General features: G+C 36.6%; 1 protein-coding gene across 3 annotated transcripts in view; it reads left to right on the forward strand.

Annotated features, from left to right (window-relative positions):
- LOC123851472 (E3 SUMO-protein ligase RanBP2) overlaps positions 1–21,106 on the forward strand; it is an 81,912-nt gene that overhangs the window by 41,942 nt on the left and 18,864 nt on the right. For all 3 annotated transcript variants that reach the window (XM_045885306.2, XM_045885307.2, XM_045885308.3), the window contains exons 8-20: positions 475–562; positions 2,786–2,995; positions 4,140–4,321; positions 4,403–4,578; positions 4,769–4,892; positions 5,563–5,724; positions 5,984–6,121; positions 6,201–6,347; positions 7,186–7,365; positions 7,450–7,533; positions 11,489–11,624; positions 15,053–15,147; positions 16,066–20,860. In XM_045885306.2, the coding sequence (XP_045741262.1) occupies positions 475–562; positions 2,786–2,995; positions 4,140–4,321; positions 4,403–4,578; positions 4,769–4,892; positions 5,563–5,724; positions 5,984–6,121; positions 6,201–6,347; positions 7,186–7,365; positions 7,450–7,533; positions 11,489–11,624; positions 15,053–15,147; positions 16,066–20,860 (6,517 nt within the window). The remainder of the gene's footprint in view (positions 1–474; positions 563–2,785; positions 2,996–4,139; positions 4,322–4,402; positions 4,579–4,768; positions 4,893–5,562; positions 5,725–5,983; positions 6,122–6,200; positions 6,348–7,185; positions 7,366–7,449; positions 7,534–11,488; positions 11,625–15,052; positions 15,148–16,065; positions 20,861–21,106) is intronic.

Raw genomic sequence — 21,106 nt, forward strand, 5'->3', positions numbered from 1 at the left:
TTTGTTTTTTTTTTTTTTTGGTGCTATTTAAAACACTGAACTCTTCTTTTTATGAGATAATTTTCTTAATATCTGAAGGGAGCTGAGCTATTGTGTTTTCCTTTCACCATTCTATTTATTCATCATTTTTCCAGTTCTTCTTCATAAGATATGGCTTGGAGTCCTTTTGCACTCTTGGCTGTCCCACTTTATCCCAGTGGTATCTCACATTATCCATACTCTTTGAAAATGGGCTGTCTAGAGAATGGCACTAGAAAGTAATTTCTCAGAAGTTAGTTTTTGTAGGCAGGCACCTTTTACATATTATCTAAATTTCTTGATTCCCAGTTTTTTCCACTTGGAAAACTGCAATCCCAACTCAGTTTAACCATTGGCTGTTTGTCATCAAAAAAGCACAGTGTAGTAGAAAGGAACATCTTACTATTGGAAATATGTGTATCACTAAATTAAGACTTTTGATTCTAAAATTACCAGGTTCCAAGACCAAAGATTAAATTAATAAAAGGAGAAGTTGGACAAAATCTGGTGGAAATGATGGCCTATGATCGTCTGAGCCAATCAGGTAATAGTAATGTTTAATTTTATTTTAAAAAGAAAAAAGGAAAATTTCTTTAGAGCACTTCTTATGATAATCTTCTGTCCTTTAGGAGATAATTTGTCATAATCATTTATTTCTCTTTACCATATTGGATGAGGGCAAGAGATAATAGAATTAGAAAAAATGTCTCCAGAAGGTAACAGATGTTTGATACTTTTTGCTCCTGGATGGAGAAACTCTTTGACCCCTCCTTTATCTATGCTAGAGCCTCCTTCTCAATATTTTAAAGCACTTCCTGAACTAAGAATAATTAACTGATTGCCAGCCATTTAGCATCAGTAACTTATAAGATACTGCTATGGGGAATATAAAGATGAAGAAGTCATGGATCTCTTATGAAACTGACAACATAGTAAAGAAGATGGAAGATACATACTTACATAGTGTTAGGCTTTTGGAATTTGTAAATTTATTCCCAGTTTTGACTATTTGAGATGGATCCTAAAGGTCTGTTGCATATAATCTGGTTTTGCTGAGGCAGAAACTTCATTGTTTGTGTAGCTAGCGAATCAAGCAATGAACCGAAGAAACATAATGCTTTAAGAAACAGTTTTGATATAAAATTGAATGAACTTTGTATAGAGCAAGTAGTAGTATTAAAGTTACTCTAAGCTTTGTCTGTAGTTTGGCTACTGGTCAGAGCATATATTGCTCCTCTATCCCACAGCTTGTTTTTTTTGTGGGAGGTGGACTTCCAGTCCTTGAAGAAGTGACTGCATTTTTTTTGTCTCTCGTCTTCCTTTTCAAGGCTGTCATAAATGTTTTTGCGTAGTGTCAGTAAAATGAACTGTGTTTTAATGTCTTTGATCTGGACGTTCCTAAACTTGTCTGCAAATTTTCGGAGAGCTAAGTCTGATCTGACTGACCAGCAGAATTATTCCAAAGAGCGTTTTTTTTTTTTCCTTAAACAGCTTAATTGAGATGAAATTCGTATTATATATAATTCATCATATAATTTATATAAGTGTTCATCATATAATTTATATAAGTGTACAACTCAGTGGTTTTTAGTGTGTTCACAGAATTGTGCAACCATCACTGCAATCAATTTTAGAACATTTTCATCACCTAATGAAACCTCATAGCCATTAGCAGTCACTCCCCATTTTCCTCCAAACCCTCATCTTAGGCAACCACTAATATTCTATCACTTTTGATTTCCTTATTCTGGACATCTTATATAAATTAAATTACATGATACGTGGTCTTTCCTTTTGTGACTGACACTTCTACTTACCATAGTGTTTTCAAGATTTAGCCATGTTCTAGCATGTAGAACTTCATCCAAGGGAGTATTTTATTTTTTATTTATTTTTTAAAGATTTTTTATTTATTTTATATATATATATATATTTAAAGATTTTATTTATTTATTTGAGAGAGAGAGTGAGAGAGAGAAAGAGCACAAGAGGGGGGAGTGGGAGAGGGAGAAGCAGACTCCCCGCTGAGCAGGGAGCCCGATGTGGGACTCGATCCCGGGACTCCAGGATCATGACCGGAGCCGAAGGCAGTCGCTTAACTGACTGAGCCACAAGTTTTTTTATTTATTTGATAGAGACAGTGAGAGAGGGAACACAGGCAAGGGGAGTGGGAGAGGGAGAAGCAGGCTACCTAATGAGCAGGGAGTCCGACGTGGGACTTGATCCCAGGACCCTGGGATCATGACCTGAGCCGAAGGCAGATGCTTAACGACTGAGCCACCCAGGTGCCCCCAAAGGAGTGTTTTAAAAATAGAGTCCTCACCCCAAACCTGTGGAATCAATCTCTAGGAAGTGCAGCCTGAAAATAATTACTTTTTAAGAGCTTTTTCAAGGATGATTCTTCCCAGCTAGGTTTAAAAATCAGTCTATCATATTAGAGAATTTGAGCTTGGCTCTGCTCTCCTGTGGCCACTTAAATGACACACTTTTCATCTAAAATGTAAATACCGTAAGTACTTTTGGCATTTTTCAGACATATTCTGGTCTTCTCCTTCCTTTCACTGTAGCACGTAGATAAAGATAACTGTTAAACCTGTTGTATGTGTTCATTTTTTGCATAAGCACCCTTTTTGTTCAGTTGTGGTTGCTGGGTTGGAGGGTTAGCTCTGAGCTGATCATGTTTTTTCTCCTTAGGGTATATGAATGAAACTTGAGAGATGTGAGTAAAAATCTGTTTTTTAAACGATGGAAATAATTTGTTTTTCAGGACACATGCTGCTAAATTTAAGTCGTGACAAGCAAGATTTTTTAAAAGAGGTGGTAGAATCCTTCGCCAATAAAAGTGGGCAGTCTGCTTTGTATGATGCTCTGTTTTCTAGTCAGTCATCTAAGGATAGATCTTTTCTTGGTAATGATGATATTGGAAACATTGATGTACAAGCACCAGAGCCTGATGATTTGGCTAGATATGATGTTGGTAAGTTGTATCTTCTAAAGTAAACATTTTGTATCTTTATTTTAGGAGAATAAAAGCAAAAAGAGAAATCATCTCATAATCTTATTACCCAGAAATAATGACTTAATATTTCCCTGTATTCCTTTGAGGTATTTTTGTGGGGGTGGGTAGGATGGTGTGAGGGGTTAGTAATGGTAGTGGTGGAATGTTTTTCTCTAAATAGTTGTTTATACTGTACATGTGATTGTCTTCTTTCATGAATTCTCTCCCTGTTTATCGGTTTCTGAAATAACTACTTTATTGGCAATATAATTTGTTATGTGAATTAGCCGTAATTTACTTGCCACTTTTCGCTGTTTGGCATCTGAGATGTTTTCAGTTTTTTCACTGTGAAAAATAAAGTAGCTCTAGTTCAGATTTTTCCATAGAGTTTTCTAAAACCAGAATTACTGAAGTAAAGTTGATGAACACCTTTAAGTCTCTTGCAAATTGCCATATTGCCATAAAGGTTGTACCTCTATGCTTCCAAAAGCCCATAACCTTTTCGGTATTAAATTTCTTATGGAAGAAAAGATCTGTTTACTATCCCAAGGGATTAATGTAGTGGTATCCCATTGTTTTAATGACTCTCTACTGAAAGGAAAATCCATTGTTTCAGGATTTCATACTGGGTGGCTTCTGTCACTACAGTGTTTTATTGAGCTCTAGTGATACCTTTTTTTTCTTAGATGGACTTGAAAGGAGCTCTTTTCATCATAACTGTTGGTATTAAAATTCCTAAACATGAAGTGTGACTACCTTTAGTAAGAACATGAGACTTTGCTTAGCATAAAACTTGCCCAGCTCTGATACAGAAAAGCAATTATAAAATCAAGATGCATTTAGGGGCACCTGGGTGGCTCAGTCGTTAAGCGTCTGCCTTCGGCTCAGGTCATGATCCCGGCGTCCTGGGATCGAGCCCCACGTTGGGCTCCCTGCTCAGCGGGAAGCCTGCTTCTCCCTCTCCCACTCCCCCTGCTTGTGTTCCCTCTCTCTCTGTCAAGTAAATGAATAAAATCTTTAAAAAAAAAAAAAATTAAGATGCATTTATTGTGAGTAATTGGCAAAACTGATGGCACAAGCAAGATTTCCAAAACCTCAAGCCAGTTTTTGTACTTTATTTCAGGTGCCATTCGAGCACATAATGGTAGTCTTCAGCACCTTACCTGGCTTGGCTTACAGTGGAATTCGTTGTCTGCCTTACCTGCAGTTCGAAAATGGCTGAAACAACTGTTTCATCATTTGCCCCAGGAAACCTCAAGACTTGAAACAAATGCACCCGAATCAATATGTATTTTAGATCTTGAAGTAAGCAAGGATTTTAACAAGTTAAATATTTTGAATTTTGTTTAATTTTTTTCTAACTTAAATTGATTTTTCTTTAAATAGGTATTTCTACTTGGAGTAATATATACCAGCCACTTACAATTAAAGGAGAAATGTAGTTCTCACTATAGCTTCTATCAGCCATTATGCTTGCCACTTCCTGTTTGTAAACAGCTTTGTACAGAAAGACAAAAATCTTGGTGGGATGCAGTTTGTAATCTAATTCACAGAAAAACAGTGTAAGTAGTAAAATAAAAACATTCCTTTAACATATTGCCTTTTAAGTTTTTAACTTAAAAATCTATTTAAAAACTTACTGCCTAGGTATCTAATTCTCATGTGAAGATTGAGTTTGTCATGTGATGATTAACATACATGTAAGTTTTGAATTGTGTGTTTATAAATCAGTTTTATTAAACTTTTTTTTAGACCTGGAACCACAGCAAAATTGCGACTTCTAGTTCAGAATGACATAAACACGCTAAGGGGCCAGGAAAAACATGGCCTTCAGCCTGCCCTGCTTGTACATTGGGCAAAATGCCTTCAGAAAACGGTGAGTTCATTAAAGCGTAGGAATTTTTAAGAACATTACCTAATTTTTAAAAATCAGACTTTCACTGAGCCTTGTAGTTCAAATAGTATCAGCTTATTTGCTTTATGCCAGGTGAAATGTATTTTTTTTAATCTTGCCACAAAATAGTTAATAGTTAATATAAGCATTTAGAATAGTGCCTAGCATAGTAAATGTTACATAAGTATTAGCTATTGTTATTACTTAATAACTAAGTTATGATAATTATTATCCAGCCTCAAATTTTTTTTACATGTCAATAGCAGAAGGCCCTGTAGGTTAAGGGCATTATAGATCTTTATAAATATTTGAGGTCTATTCTATGGCAAGGTTAGGTGTGGATGTTCAACTCTGCGACCAAACTATGACACTTACAGAGTGGCAGGTTTGGGCTGTGTTAAACGGCAACATTTAAAAAACAGGAGTGCCTCATTAGGTAGTATCATTGAAAGTGTTTAAAAGTTGGGTCTAGAATGATCACTGGTATTAAGGTGGTGGTTTATTCCAACATTTGGAAAGTGAGGTCTATGACTTTTGAGATTCTGTTTTGCCTTGATTTGAAATTTTAACCAGTTCAGACCATTTATAAAGGAATTTTTAGATTCTTTTATTTATGTTCCTTAGGTTATGTGCTTCTAACTTTCTATTTTAGGGCAGCGGTCTTAATTCTTTTTATGATCAACGGGAATACATAGGCAGAAGTGTTCATTATTGGAAAAAAGTTTTGCCAATGTTGAAGACAATCAAAAAGAAGAGCAGTATTCCTGAACCTACGGACCCTCTGTTTAAACATTTTCATAGTGCAGACATTCAGGTAATGGAGGATCCCTTTGTGAATGAACTGGAGATGTGGATTTCCAGTTTATAAACAAAGAAATAGAAGTATAAACTGCTTATATCAATTGCCTGGCTCTTTGACCCTTGTCTTGTTTTAAAAATCCACTAGCTGTCACAAAACATGGCAGAAAAGAAGACTGAGCTGTTAATTAGATCATGTGAAATCTTTGGGAAATCACTTGGGTTTGATATTCTGGGGAGAGGCAGTTGGACTAAAAATTACTAAATGTGTTTAGGCATCTGAAGTTGGTGAATACGAGGAAGAAGCACACATAACATTTGCTATATTGGATGTAGTTAATGGAAATATAGAAGATGCTATGACTGCTTTTGAATCTATAAAAAACGTTGTTTCTTACTGGAATCTAGCACTGGTAAGTAGATGTTGTACGTGAATTAAAAGTTTTTTTATTTTAAAGACCTAATTGTTTCATAAAAGCATTCTTTGTGTAGATTTTTCACAGAAAAGCAGAAGACATTGAAAATGATGCCCTTTCTCCTGAAGAACAAGAAGAGTGCAAAAATTACCTGAGAAAGGCCAGGGACTACCTAATAAAGATTTTAGATGACAGTGATTCCAGTCTTTCAGTGGCCAAGAAGGTAAGCTACAGGCTCTTTGTACTTTCTTATTATTGCTGACTGGATGGTAAGTATTTTTACTTTGGTTTTATATTTTGATAATTTCAAAAACAGTAATACTACACAGAAACGGTGTAAATATTAGCATTGTGTTGTATCTTAGGTTTGGTGTTTCTTAAACTTGGGAATCTAACTTTCTGTTCTATAAAAATACTTGTTAGGGAATTTAGAAAAGGTTTCTAAGGCAGAATATTTATTTTTGTTATCTTGGCAATGCAATCAAAGCAAATATTGCAGCCTAAGCACCGGTTGTTAATGAATTTGGCAGTTAAACATTTCACTGAAATTGAAAGTAGTTGCTGACACCTTCAGAGCATTTCTTCTCATCTTTACCATTTGGTATGGGTTATCTTTTTTCTAACTCTCAGCAGTTGAGACTGTCATGATGGTATTACTTTAGTTATGTTCAACCTTCCAAGTATTTTGTTGATTAATTCATGTTGCTGCTCTTACATTAGGATTGTTATTACCTGGTACATTCTAGCATCTATGTTTCTCTCCCCACTCAAAATTAATAAAAATCAGTAGCTTATTTTGTTCATGTGGAAAAACTTCGCAAGTTAACATTCCTCTACCATTATTATGGTTAACAGAAGGGACAGGAACATTGTAGACTTTAGAGTCAGAAGACTTTAGATTACACAACCGTTTCTTGTGTGTTCCGTTGTAAAGTATAAAGTGCTTATTAGACAAAAGTGAGAACATAAAAGTAAATTAATAAAGTCTTTGTATTTATTTCAGAGTTGTTAGTTTATTTTTTGCAAAACTAAAGTCTTTGATTCATGCCTTTTGTTTTTAGTTGCCTGTGCCACTGGAGTCTGTAAAAGAGATGCTTAATTTGGTCATGCAGGAACTTGAGGACTATAGTGAAGGAGGTCTTCTTTATAAAAATGGTTCTTTGCGAAATGCAGATTCAGAAATAAAACATTCTACACCATCTCCCAGCATATATTCTCTATCACCAAGTAAAAGTTACAAGGTAAGTAGAAATAAAATGAATCACTCCAGTGCAGAATGTTTCTGTTCTCAATGTCTTAAATACTTTTTTTGTTATTTTTTTTAGTATTCTCCCAAAACACCACCTCGATGGGCAGAAGATCAAAATTCTTTATTGAAAATGATCTGCCAACAAGTAGAGGCCATTAAGGTAAATCACTTAATATCTCTAAACTGCCTCTCTTATTTCAAGATTTCTTCCTTGACCACTCCTCACTTCCTTGTAAAGCTGTTCAAAATGTCCCTTTGCCATGCTAGTATAGAGTCATACTGTTTTGTATAGTTTACCTTGACACTTAACCATATTATTTCTCCTATTTTTTAATTTTAATTTTAATTTTTTAAACTTTAATTCCAGTGTTGTTAACATAGCGTTACATTAGTTTCGGGTGTACAATATAGTGACTCAGCAATTCTGTATGTTCCTCAGTGCTTATGAAGATAAATGTATTCTTTTTTATTTTTTTCACTTTTTTATTTGAATTCAGTTAACATATTACTAGTTTCAGGGATAGAATTTAGTGATTCATCGGTTACATATAATACCCAGTGCTCATTACATCAAGTGCCGTTAATGCCCATCACTCAGTTATCCCTCCCCATCCCCCCAGCAACCCTCAGTTTGTTCCCTACAGTTAAGAATCTCTAATGGTTTGCCTGCCTCTCTTATTTTATTTTTACTTTCCTTCCCGTATGTTCATCTGTTTTGTTTCTTAAATTCCACATGAGTGAAATCATATGGTATTTGTCTTTGACTTATATTTCACTTAGCATAATACCCTTTAGTTCCATCCACGTCATTGTACATGGCAAGATTTCATTCTTTTCGATGGCTGAGTAATATTTCATTGTATATATATATACCACATATATCTTCTTTATCCATTCATCTATTGATGGACACCTGGGCTCTTTCCATAGTTTGGCTCTTGTGGACATTGTTGCTATAAACATTGGGGTTCATGTGTCCCTTTGAATCACTATGTTTGTATCCTTTGGGTAACTACCTAGTAGTGCAGTTGCTGGGTTGTAGAGTAGATCTATTTTTAACTTTTTGAGGAACCTCCATACTATTTTCCAGAGTGGCTGCACCGGTTTGCATTCCCACCAAGATAAATGTAGTCTTAATCCCTGTCACCTCTTTCATCCATTCCTTCACCCACCTCCCCTTTGATAACCATCTGTTCTCTGTAGTTGAGTCTGTTTTTTTGGTCCCCTCCCCCATTTTGTTTCTTTAAATTCCACATACGAGTGAAATCGTATGGTATTTTTCTCTGGCTTATTTTGCTTAGTATTATACTCTCTAGATCCATCCACACTGTTGCAAATGGTAGGATTTTGTTCTTTTTATGACTGAATAATATTCCATTATATATATATACCACGTCTTTTTTTTAATACATTCATCTATCATTGGACACTTGTGCTGCTTCCATATCTTGGCTATTGTAAATAGTGCTGCAGTAAACATAGGGGTGCATATATCTCTTCGAATTAGTGTTTTCATATTCTTTGGGTAAATACCCAGTAGTGTGATTACTGGTAGTTCTGTTTTTAATTTTTGAGCAACCTCCAGACTGTCTTCCACAGTAGCTGTACCAGTTTGCATTCCCACCAACAGTGTATGAAGATTCCTTTTTCTCCACATCCTTGCCAACACTTAACTGTTTCCTGTGTTTTTGATTTCAGCCATTCTGACAGGTGTGAGGTGGTATCTCATTGTGGTTTTGAATTGCGTTTCCGTGATGTTGAGCATCTTTTCATGTGTCTTTAGGCCTTAACATATTTTTGAAATTACTTGTTTCTGCTTCCTCTACCAGGTGTGAATCCTTCAAAGGGAAAGACTCTTTAATCCAAAATATAGCAGCATTCCTGACGTAGAGGTGGTTCCCAAGTGATTGAATTGAACTAGTGAAATAAAACTAATCATAAGTTGGTCTAGGAGTTCATTTCTCAGACTGATTGGTTGTGCGTGTCATTTTTTATAGCTAGATATTGGTATGTGGTCTAAGTTTCAAAAAGTCTATCTTTTTAGTACTTTCATAAGAATTTAACTTAATATGTAAGGAAATGGTTATGATTCATGATCTTATTTTAGCTGTATGAAAGTAATCTTGTTAGGCTCAAAGGAGCTTTATCTACTTCTTTGGAATTGGAAGTACATGTAGGTTGTTTCATGCTCATTGGGCAAGAACTAAAGCACCTATACTTTTGAAGTTACAGCAAGGATATCGTGATGTGTGCAGTTATTATAGTGTTATCAGCAATGTGTGAGACTTAACAAAAGTGCTGTTTGGAGGGGAACAAAATTTTGAATTTGTACAAAAATTTTGTATGTTAATTTTATATAACCGTGGCCTATTAATATTACATACCATCTTGGCTTATCTTATGGGTTTAGGCACCCAGCGTTGTATTCTTTGGAAGTATAGTGGAACATTACTCTGTGTTCCTGAAAAACTGGGTTTTAGGACTAACTCTGCCACTAATTAATGCTCTTGAGCCAGGCATTTCTTTACATTTTCTTTACTTTGCTTGGCTTCTCATCTGAAATGTGGGAATTGTTGAAACCAGTTCTTAACACATTTTCTAGTTGTTTGAATTTTTAAAATTATGGTTATAGCATTAATTGCATGTTTAGAACTATAGTGACTACTCAGTTTTTCCAGGTGATTCCATCAGTTTCTTATTTTTTTGGACGTGTAGCATCTGGGCTAAATACGGTAGATGGATGAATGGGGAATAATTTATTTAACTTGAAAATTCAAGATAGCTTTGATCTCCGTGTTTATGGCTTTTGGGAAATACCTATTTGGAACCACTTTCAGAAGGAGAAAGCAGACATGCTGTATGTGTCTGTGATGTCACTTACAGCTGGTTGGATCCCTGGACCCATATACAGATACTTGATACTGTTTTCAAAAATGAGTGTTGACTGATACCACTGTAGTTTCTTTGGAAAAAGATAAGTGCCTGTTTTGTAAGGGAAGTTTTGTAATTTCTGGGGTTGGGGAGGGTGTAGTCATTTAGTTGTCTGTAAAACAACAGAGATCTGGTAAGTAGCCACATAGTTACCATTAGAAAGCAGTGTGTCCTCTGTGTTGGCAGCAGAGTGGTATTATGTTTTCATAATATTTGGAGTAAAATCTGGTTTGAATTCCAGCTATGCTATTTCCTGCATCTTTTTTTTTTCTAAAATGTGAATTAATACTGCTTATGTGTGTAAGGATTGAGAATTTAAGTAAAATGCCTGGACTATATTATTATATACATAATATATTCTGAGCAGGTATCAATTATTTTCCCTTCCCTAGTGAATCATTAGAGCATCAACCTTGAAGGATTTGTAGTGTTTTGTTACATCAGTTGTGTGTAGGTGGAAAGCTAGTATTGGGAGGTAATTTGGAACATTGAGTAGCCTAGATGGACCGGAGAGGAAAGCAACGGTGAAAGGAGGTGCCGGAAGGGTGTTTGGGGCAGTACTTCTGAGGACCAAGAATATCAGAGTTTAATTTGTAGGTACTTGTGTTTTTGAACAGGGAGGTGTCTTGGCTAGAACTCAACTTTAGGGGCACCTGGGTGGTTCATTTGGTTAAGTGTCTGCCTTTGGCTCAGGTCAGAATCCCAGGGTCCTGGGATTGAGCCCCCCCCCCCATTGGGCTTCCTGCTCAGTGAGGAGTCTGCTTCTCCCTCTTCCTCTGCCCCTTGGCTTGCTGTCTCTCGCTCCCCCCTTTCTCAAATAAATAAATAAATAAATAAAATCTTAAAAAAAAAAATACCCTCAACTTTGGAAAGATTAATGTAGGCAAGTATGGAGTGGAAATGGAGATGAAGCCATCTAGGAGGTTATCAGTTTAGGTGATAGCTAACTCTAGAATGAATTAGGTAATATGGTATTAAGGAATGAAAGAATGGGAGGAAATAAATTGGTTTTAACAAATTAAGGATCATTTTCTTAAATGAGCACCTGATATACAGATCTTACTGGGATATCGAATCTCTAAAAACACACCATCAAGTATTTAAAGTATTTAAAATATTTGTTTGCTCTGGCACTGTTTCTGGCATGGTACAGTTGCTTATAGTTGTTTTCTTCCTTCCAACAGAAAGAAATGCAGGAGTTGAAACTACATAGTAGTAACTCAGGGTCCCCTCATCGTTGGCCTGCAGAGAATTATGGACCAGATTCCGTGCCTGATGGATATCAGGGATCACAGACTTTTCATGGGGCTCCACTAACAGGTTAGTTTGAAACTGGGTAATTCCAGATTTTAGTAAAGTCACTGTACTTCCTCCTCCTCTACACAGATAACTTGTGAACTCACCTTGTCTATATATATTTGTTTATATACATGTTTATACATGTCTGCTTATATGTTTCTTAAGCCGTGTTTGGTATTACTGAGATTTTTATAACTCTAAGCAGAAACAAAACAAGCTTTATCTGATCCTTTAATACATATGTCAGAGAAGCTTAAGACTGAGGTAGAACTATTCCTGGCTTTTGGAAAATGTTACCTGATATTGTTGTGCATTAAGAGATGGCCAAATAAAACCTCAGGATTTATTTTGGTGATATACTTAAGGTATGACATTCATTTTGAAATACCATGGTCATACAAAGAAGGAAGGAGTTGGAGCTGGGCCATATTGAAATTTGAAGTTGTGCTCTCTAGTACATAGTGACCTCTTGAGTCAGTTTGTGTGTTTGAAATGTGGAGATAAAACTTGCCTCTCATTATTGTGAGCATTTGTGTATGTGTAGGTGTGTTAGAGTGTGTAGTAAACACTTAATGAACCAAGGGTGTCCTGTGGGTTGTCTGTGTGCAGAAGTGCTTTGTGCATGTAATTTCCTTTAATCATGGTAACCCAGAATGGTAGATACCATTATGAACTTTTTTTTAAGATTTTTTATTTATTTGAGAGGAGAGCATGAGCAGGGGGTGGAGGGGCAGAGGGAGAGGGAGAAGCAAGCAGTCTCTTTGCTGAACAGGGAGCCTAAACACAGGGCCTGATCCCAGGACTCTGGGATCGTGACCTGAGCTGAAGGCAGACGCTTAACCAACTGCACCACCCAGGTGCCCCATGAATTCTATTTTTATAGATGAGGAAATGGGTTTAGAAAGGTTATGTAATTTATCCATTATTGTATAGCTAATTATTGGTAGAGCCAGAGTTCAAACTTCAGTGGTCTTATGATGTATTGCCCACAGGCAGCCAGAAATGTTGATAAAAACAGGTTTCCTTGACATGAGATAGATTCCTGAAATGGTAGTAGTATGCTGTTTTTTTCCTAACTGGTTTTAACCCGGGGAAGATTTAGAATAGTATGTTCCAGTTTAGATGAGCACATTTATGTGATGGTCCATCAGGCCGTACTGAAAGCAGCCTCACTATCCTCTTTTGACAGTGTCTTTTAATGTAGGCAAAATAATAGGAAATCTTTGTAAAGTCAGACTTATTAAATGTCATGAGTCATGGTTAAATAAATATATGAGATGTGTCAACAGTTCACACATTGCTCACTTAAAAACCCTGTGCACTGTGTAGAGCCTGGCATAGAGAAGATAAGTAAACTGGCTAGCCTTTTCTAGGGCTTTTTCAGTGCTGTGTGGAATTGATCATTTGGCACCTTTTGAGTCACAATTTCCATTTCTTCTGTGTACAGACATAAAAGGTCTTCTGGTTGTTAAACATAACATTCACATTGTCTCATTTTATTCTTGCAATTACCCTATGAAATGTATAGAAGCAGCACATCCTCATTTTACAGTTGAGAAAAATGGAGACCCCAAACAGCTGATTGACAAGGTCGCAAAGCAGCTTTGTGGCCCTGAAAGGTAGAGAGCTCAAGTCCCCTGTTTTGCATTCCTGTGCTCACAGATTTATTTTTCTTAATGAAAGTAAAAGTATACCAAGATGTTCCTTGTCTTTTTAAAAGAAAGTGATTAAAAACAATGATTAATAAGCTTATAGGAAATATTCAGAAGTACTAGTAAACTAAAAACTACCACATAGAGTGCTATTAACATTTTTGGAGCATTTCCTTCTGGTCCTTTCTCTTTGTATATGTAAAGAATTTTTAGTGAGATTTTTATCATTATTATGTTGTATGTAGATGAGTAGTCTGTTTTTTAAATATTAGAGTTCTGAGCATTTTTCTTAAATATTTTTTGAAAATACAGTTAATGAATACAGGTTTTTGCATCACGTAGAAGTACTGCAAATTTTATTCCTTTATTATTTCCAGTTTGCGGTTATAAATAATGCTGTGGACACATTCTTAGGATTGTTAGTGTATTTAAAAAATTCTTCTAGGTTGGAAAATTGCTTTCCGGAAAAGCTATGCCAGTTTACATTCTTTTACCACCATTATCTGATAGTGCCCATCTCATTGCATTCTTGCTTAGTGTTAACGATTATCGGTTTCTAAAAACCTTCACCAATTTTTAAAAACAAAAATGGTATCAGTTTTTATTTTTTATACTGGGCGTGTTCAACACTTTATAATCTTTTATATTTCTGAGTTATCTGTTTATTTGGTACTTTTTTCCTAGTAGATTATTTTTAGTAGGTTTATAAGAACTCTAATTTTTTTTTCACTATTAAGAGTCACTAGTCACGATAAAGTCACTAGTTAAATTTTCAGACGTTATGATTCTTGGCTCATATCCATCAGCTTGTTCTGTGTTCTGTTCCTTTTTTCTCCCCAGAATGTTTCCAAAATAACCATCTTTACAGTTCCATTAGTTTTCCAAATTCAAACTTGGGCTTCTTTAGCAATTTTTACTTTTCTAGTCACTGTAAAGAGAACATAAATAGACTGACTAGTCTTTTCTAGGTCTTTTTCAGGGCTTTCTAGAGAATCAATTGTTTAGCACCTCTTGGGTCACAATTTCCATTTCTTCCATGTCACGGCATAAATGGTCTTTAAGTTGTTTTCTGATAAAACTTTCATAAAACAAATTAAGCTTTGCTATGAACATGAGTGTCTTCTAGTTGTTAGTTTCCTGGTGAAACTCATACAAAACTGAACAAATAGTTTGGACATCAACATGAGTGTCAGTCATGATGTGCCCTTTTTTTTTAAAAGCCAAGGAACACATTTTGTGTTACCCGTGAGACTCTTTGCATGAATTTATCAGGTGATTTTTGAATGGAACATTTTCAGCTTGAGTTTATAAAATGCAGTCTTATCTTTCTGCAAATTTTTAAGGCTCATTTTAAAAACATTGCCCTGAGGCCAATCAGATGCATTTTGGTTCTTTAAGTCCTTCCTGTGACTAGTGTATTCCCAGTATTTCTGATGTTGAACATAGACTGTGCTTTCATATCATACCAGTCTTTCTTAGAAAATGGACCAAACGCTTTCTTCTTGGCTCCTTTTTTGATGCTTGTTGTGAGGCGCTTGTTCTTGTTGACCACTGTGGTGCTGCTCTCTTATTCCTCATGTGTCGTATTTAGGGGTTTTTCCTAGTTTGTCATTTGATAATCTTCTTTATGGTATATTTTGATGTATAGAAATTTAAAAAAAAATCTATAGTTAAATCTTTCTTTGATTTCTATTGCTTTTGTAATTTATAGTTCTTGCCTAGATAGTCTTAACTGTAGTATAGACTTTTTTAACTGTTTTCTTTCTTTTCTTTTTTTTTCTTTTTTTTTTTTTTTAGTTGCAACTACTGGCCCTTCAGTATATTATAGTCAGTCACCAGCATATAATTCCCAGTATCTTCTCAGACCAGCAGCTAATGTTACTCCCACAAAGGTAACAAAGGAATAATTTATACATTTATAAATATCTCCTTTTTAATTGTTCAGGCTTCCTTCAAAGAAATTCAAGAAGTAGTTCAGCATTAAACTTTTATGTCCCATAAGATACAGATATTTTAAATTTCTTTCCAGATATAGAAGTTATGCTTCTTACTCATCTTATTTTTATGTTAAAATAAGTGTGAACATTTAGAATATTTTCTAAATGGGGGGTGGTGGTGGTGGTGATGGGTCCTTCATCATTTTGTTTTGGCGGAAATAGGACTAGAATGGCCTTGCTGAACCACTATGTGGTAAGTACTTCAGGCCAAAGTGGCTATGTAGGGGTCTATTAACAACCATTATTACAACCATAGTTGAGCTATGAAGCTTTGAAGACAGATGGCTTGGGTGAATTTAGACCCTGGCTCTTCTGCTCGCTGTGACCTTGGGCAAGTTTGTTAATCTCTCTATGCATTAGTTGCCTCATATGTAAAATGAGGATAATAATCCCTTAATTCATAGGGTTTTTGAGGATATTAAAATGAGATATTATGTAAAGTGCTTAGAACAGTGCCCAGTTGGCACATTAGTAAATGCTCGATAAATGTTAGTCTCCATCATCATCATCATTATTGTTAACATCATTTGACACATTATTTAGGAATGAAGAAGAAATTTTTTCTATGCGTTTATTGTAGAATTGGATTTTTAACTGTTATTAGTTAAGGCAATTTCCGTTATATGCCAAGAAAGGAGTATAACTGTAAGTATCTTTGTAAGTAATGTCTTCTCTTAATGCTGTGGTACATACCCTAATGATATCTTTACCTTATAACACTCATGTTTGTGGTTTATGAGAATTGGTTTGTATCTAGTTATCTGCAGTTTTGTAGACAACCTACAAAAATTTTTAACTTTTTTTTTCTTTTAGGGTCCAGTTTATGGCATGAATAGGCTTCCACCTCAACAACATATATATGCCTATTCCCAACAGATGCACACACCACCAGTCCAAAGCTCATCTGCTTGTATGTTCTCTCAAGAGATGTATGGTCCTCCATTGCGTTTTGAGTCTCCTGCAACAGGAATTCTGTCACCCAGGGGTGATGATTACTTTAATTACAATGTTCAACAGACAAGCACAAATCCACCTTTGCCAGAGCCAGGTTATTTCACAAAACCCCCAGTTGCAACTCATGCTTCAAGATCTGCAGAATCTAAGGTTATTGAATTTGGAAAAACTAATTTTGTTCAGCCTGTGCCAGGTGAAGGAATAAGACCATCTTTGACAGCACCTACACATACAACACAGCCAACTCCTTTTAAATTTAACTCAAATTTCAAGTCAAATGATGGTGACTTTACCTTTTCTTCACCGCAGGTTGTGACACAGCCCCCTTCTACAGCTTACAATAATAATGAAAGCCTTTTAGGTCTCTTAACTTCAGATAAACCTTTGCAGGGAGATGGCTACAGTGGACCAAAAGCTAGTCAAACCATTGGACCTCGAAATACATTCAGTTTTGGAAGCAAAAATGTGCCTGGAATTTCATTTACTGAAAACATGGGTCCAAATCAGCAAAAGAATTCTGGTTTTCGTCGAAGTGATGACATGTTTACTTTCCACGGTCCAGGGAAATCAGTATTTGGAACACCCGCACCAGAGCTGGCCAATAAGAGTCATGAAGCAGATGGAGGGAGTGCCCATGGTGATGACGATGATGACGGCCCTCACTTTGAGCCTGTGGTACCTCTTCCTGATAAGATTGAAGTAAAAACTGGTGAGGAAGATGAAGAAGAATTCTTTTGCAATCGTGCAAAATTGTTTCGTTTTGATGCAGAATCCAAAGAATGGAAGGAACGTGGAATTGGCAATGTAAAAATCCTAAGGCATAAAACATCTGGTAAAATTCGCCTTCTGATGAGACGAGAGCAAGTATTAAAAATCTGTGCAAATCATTACATCAGTCCAGATATGAAATTGACCCCAAACGCTGGCTCTGACAGATCTTTTGTATGGCATGCTCTTGATTATGCAGATGAGTTGCCCAAACCAGAACAACTTGCTATTAGATTCAAAACTCCCGAGGAAGCAGCACTTTTTAAGTGCAAGTTTGAAGAGGCCCAGAACATTTTAAAAGCCTTAGGAGCAAATGTAGCCACAACAACAAATCAGGCTATGAGAATTGTAAAAGAACCCACAAGTCATGATAACAAAGATATTTGCAACTCTGATGCTGGAAACATGAATTTTGAATTTCAAATTGCAAAGAAAGAAGGGTCTTGGTGGCATTGTAACAGCTGCTCATTAAAGAATGCTGCAACTGCTAAGAAGTGTGTTTCATGCCAGAATCTAAACCCAAACAAGAAAGAACTCCTTGGCCCACCATTAGTTGAAACTGTGTCTGCTCTTAAAACTGGCCACGAAAATACTCCAGATAGATTTGCGTCAATGACTCCAAAGAAAGAAGGTCACTGGGATTGTAGTATTTGCTTAGTAAGAAATGAACCTACTGTATCTAGGTGCAGTGCATGCCAGAATGCAAAGGCTACTAACAAAAGTGGATCTTCATTTGTTCAGCAAGCTTCCTTTAAATTTGGCCAGGGAGATCTTCCTAAGTCTGTTAACAGTGATTTCAGATCTGTATTTTCTACGAAGGAAGAACAGTGGAATTGCACTGCATGCCTTGTGCAAAATGAAGGAAGTTCTACAAAGTGTGCTGCTTGTCAGAATCCAAGAAAACAGAGTTTACCTACTTCTTCTGTTGCAGCACCTGCTTCTTTTAAGTTTGGTACTTCAGAGATAAGTAAAACCCCAAAGAGTGGATTTGAGGACATGTTTGCTAAGAAGGAAGGACAGTGGGATTGCAGTTGCTGCTCGTTACGAAATGAAGCAGGTGCTACAATATGTGTTGCTTGTCAGAATCCAGGTAAACTGAGTCTACCCACGTCTGCTGTTCCAGCATCTGCCTCTTTTAAGTTTAGTACTTCAGAGACCAGCACAACTCCAAAGAGTGGATTCGAAGGCATGTTCACCAAGAAGGAAGGACAGTGGGACTGCAGTATTTGCTTAGTGCGAAATGAAGCAAGTGCTGCCACATGTGTTGCTTGCCAGAATCCAAGTAAACAAAATCAGCCTACTTCTGCTGTTCTACCTCCGGCCTCATCAGATACATGCAAGGCTCCAAAGGGTGGATTTGAAGGAATGTTCACCAAGAAGGAAGGACAGTGGGATTGTAGCATTTGCTTTGTGCAAAATGAGAGTTCTTCCTTAAAATGTGTGGCTTGTGATGCCTCTAAACCAGCTCATAAACCTAGTGCAGAAGCTCCTTCAGCTTTCACATTGGGCTCAAAAATTAAGTTAAATGACTCTTCTGGAAGTCAGGTTGGAACAGGATTTAAAAGTAACTTTTCTGAAAAAGCTTTTAAATTTGGTACAGCAGAACAAGGGTTTAAATTTGGGCATGTGGATCAAGAAAGTACACCTTCATTTACGTTTCAGGGTTCTTCTAATACAGATTCTAAGTCAACAAAAGAAGGATTTAGTTTTTCTGTCCCTATGTCTGCTGATGGATTTAAATTTGGCATTCAGGAGCCTGGAAATCAAGAGAAGAAAAGTGAAAAGCCCCTTGAAAATGACACTGGTGTTCAGGCTCAGGATATCAGTGGTCAGAAGAATGGTAGTGGTGTGATTTTTGGTCCAAGTGGTAGCACTTTTACCTTTGCAGATCTTGCAAAATCAACTTCAGGAGAAGGATTTCAGTTTGGCAAAAAAGACCCTAATTTCAAGGGATTTTCAGGTGCGGGAGAAAAATTATTCTCATCACAAAGTGGTAAAATGGCTGATAAAGCCGACACTTCTGCTGACCTTGAGAAAGATGATGATGCCTATCGGACCGAGGACAGTGATGACATACATTTTGAACCAGTAGTTCAGATGCCTGAAAAAGTGGAACTTGTAACAGGAGAAGAAGATGAAAAAGTTCTTTATTCACAGCGGGTAAAATTATTTAGATTTGATGCTGAGATAAGTCAGTGGAAAGAAAGGGGTCTGGGGAACTTAAAAATTCTCAAGAATGAAGTCAATGGCAAACTGCGAATGCTGATGCGAAGAGAACAGGTACTAAAAGTGTGTGCTAATCATTGGATAACAACTACGATGAACCTGAAGCCTCTCTCTGGGTCCGATAGAGCATGGATGTGGTTAGCGAGTGATTTTTCTGATGGTGATGCCAAACTAGAGCAGCTGGCAGCAAAATTTAAAACACCAGAGCTGGCTGAAGAATTCAAGCAGAAATTTGAGGAATGCCAGCGACTTCTATTAGATATACCACTTCAGACTCCTCATAAACTTGTAGACACTGGCAGAGCTGCCAAGTTAATCCAGAGAGCAGAAGAAATGAAGAGTGGATTAAAAGATTTCAAAACGTTTTTGACAAATGATCAAACAAAAGTCACTGATGGAGAGAGTGAGAGCTCTGATGCAGGCACTGCCAGTGCCTCTGATACAACCAGCAAGCCAAACCCCGAAAACACGGGGCCCACACTGGAGTGGGACAACTATGACTTAAGGGAAGATGCTTTGGATGGTAGTGTGAGTAGTAGCTCAGTACATGCTTCTCCATTGGCAAGTAGCCCTGTGAGGAAAAATCTCTTCCGCTTTGGTGAGTCAACAACAGGATTTAACTTCAGTTTTAAATCTGCTCTGAGTCCATCTAAGTCTCCTGCCAAGTTGAATCAGAGTGGGACCTCAGTTGGCACTGATGAAGAATCTGATGTTACTCAGGAAGAAGAGAGAGATGGACAGTACTTTGAACCTGTTGTACCTTTACCTGATCTAGTGGAAGTGTCCAGTGGTGAGGAAAATGAACAAGTTGTTTTTAGTCACAGAGCAAAACTCTATAGGTATGATAAAGATGTTGGTCAGTGGAAAGAAAGAGGCATTGGTGATATAAAGATTTTACAGAATTATGATAATAAGCAAGTTCGCATCGTGATGAGAAGGGACCAGGTATTAAAACTTTGTGCCAATCACAGAATAACTCCAGACATGACTTTGCAAAATATGAAAGGGACAGAACGAGTGTGGGTGTGGACTGCTTGTGATTTTGCAGATGGGGAAAGAAAAGTAGAACATTTAGCTGTCCGTTTTAAACTACAGGATGTTGCAGACTCATTTAAGAAAATATTTGATGAAGCAAAAATTGCCCAAGAAAAAGATTCTTTGATAACACCTCAGGTTTCTCATTCAACCACTCCCAGAGAGTCGCCATGTGGCAAAATTGCTGTAGCTGTATTAGAAGAAACCACAAGAGAGAGGACAGATTTAATTCAGGGTGACGACACAGCAGATGCAACTTCAGAAGTTGGAGAAGCATCTAGCACATCTGAAGCAACAACAAAAGCAGTGGTTTCTCCTCCAAAGTTTGTATTTGGTTCAGAGTCCGTTAAAAGTATTTTTAGTAGTGAAAAATCAAAACCGTTTGCATTTGGCAACAGTTCAGCCACTGGGTCTTTGTTTGGATTTAGTTTTAATGCACCTTTGAAAAATAGTAGTGAAATTAGTTCAGTAGTCAAGAGTGGATCTGAAAGAAAAGTGGAACCTAATTGTGAAGAGTCGAAGAATTCCAATAGCAAACAATCTTCAGATGGCAAAGTAAAAAATTTCTTTGCTTTTCCAAAGGAAGAGTCCTCAACTGATTGCACATTTAAAACACCAGAAAAGGGTAAGCACTTAGTTTTTAGTATAAGCAGAATTTTTCGTCCATTGATTTGTAAATATTTTGCTTAATGCATATACTCTGTAGGATACTAATGTTTTAGTAAATGTTGGGTCATAAACATAGTGCTTTGTCAACAGCAAAAAAAAATAATGGTACAGATTTTTTTTCTCCCTAAATCTGTTTCCCTGTTACTGTTTAAACAGCAACAGAGAATGTGTGTATAAGTTATTTAGGAGATCTCACTAACTG

The sequence above is a fragment of the Mirounga angustirostris genome, unplaced genomic scaffold (assembly GCF_029215605.1).
Source record: "Mirounga angustirostris isolate CCGP_5_RB_7025 unplaced genomic scaffold, mMirAng1.0.hap1 SCAF_10, whole genome shotgun sequence".
Taxonomy (NCBI): domain Eukaryota; kingdom Metazoa; phylum Chordata; class Mammalia; order Carnivora; family Phocidae; genus Mirounga; species Mirounga angustirostris.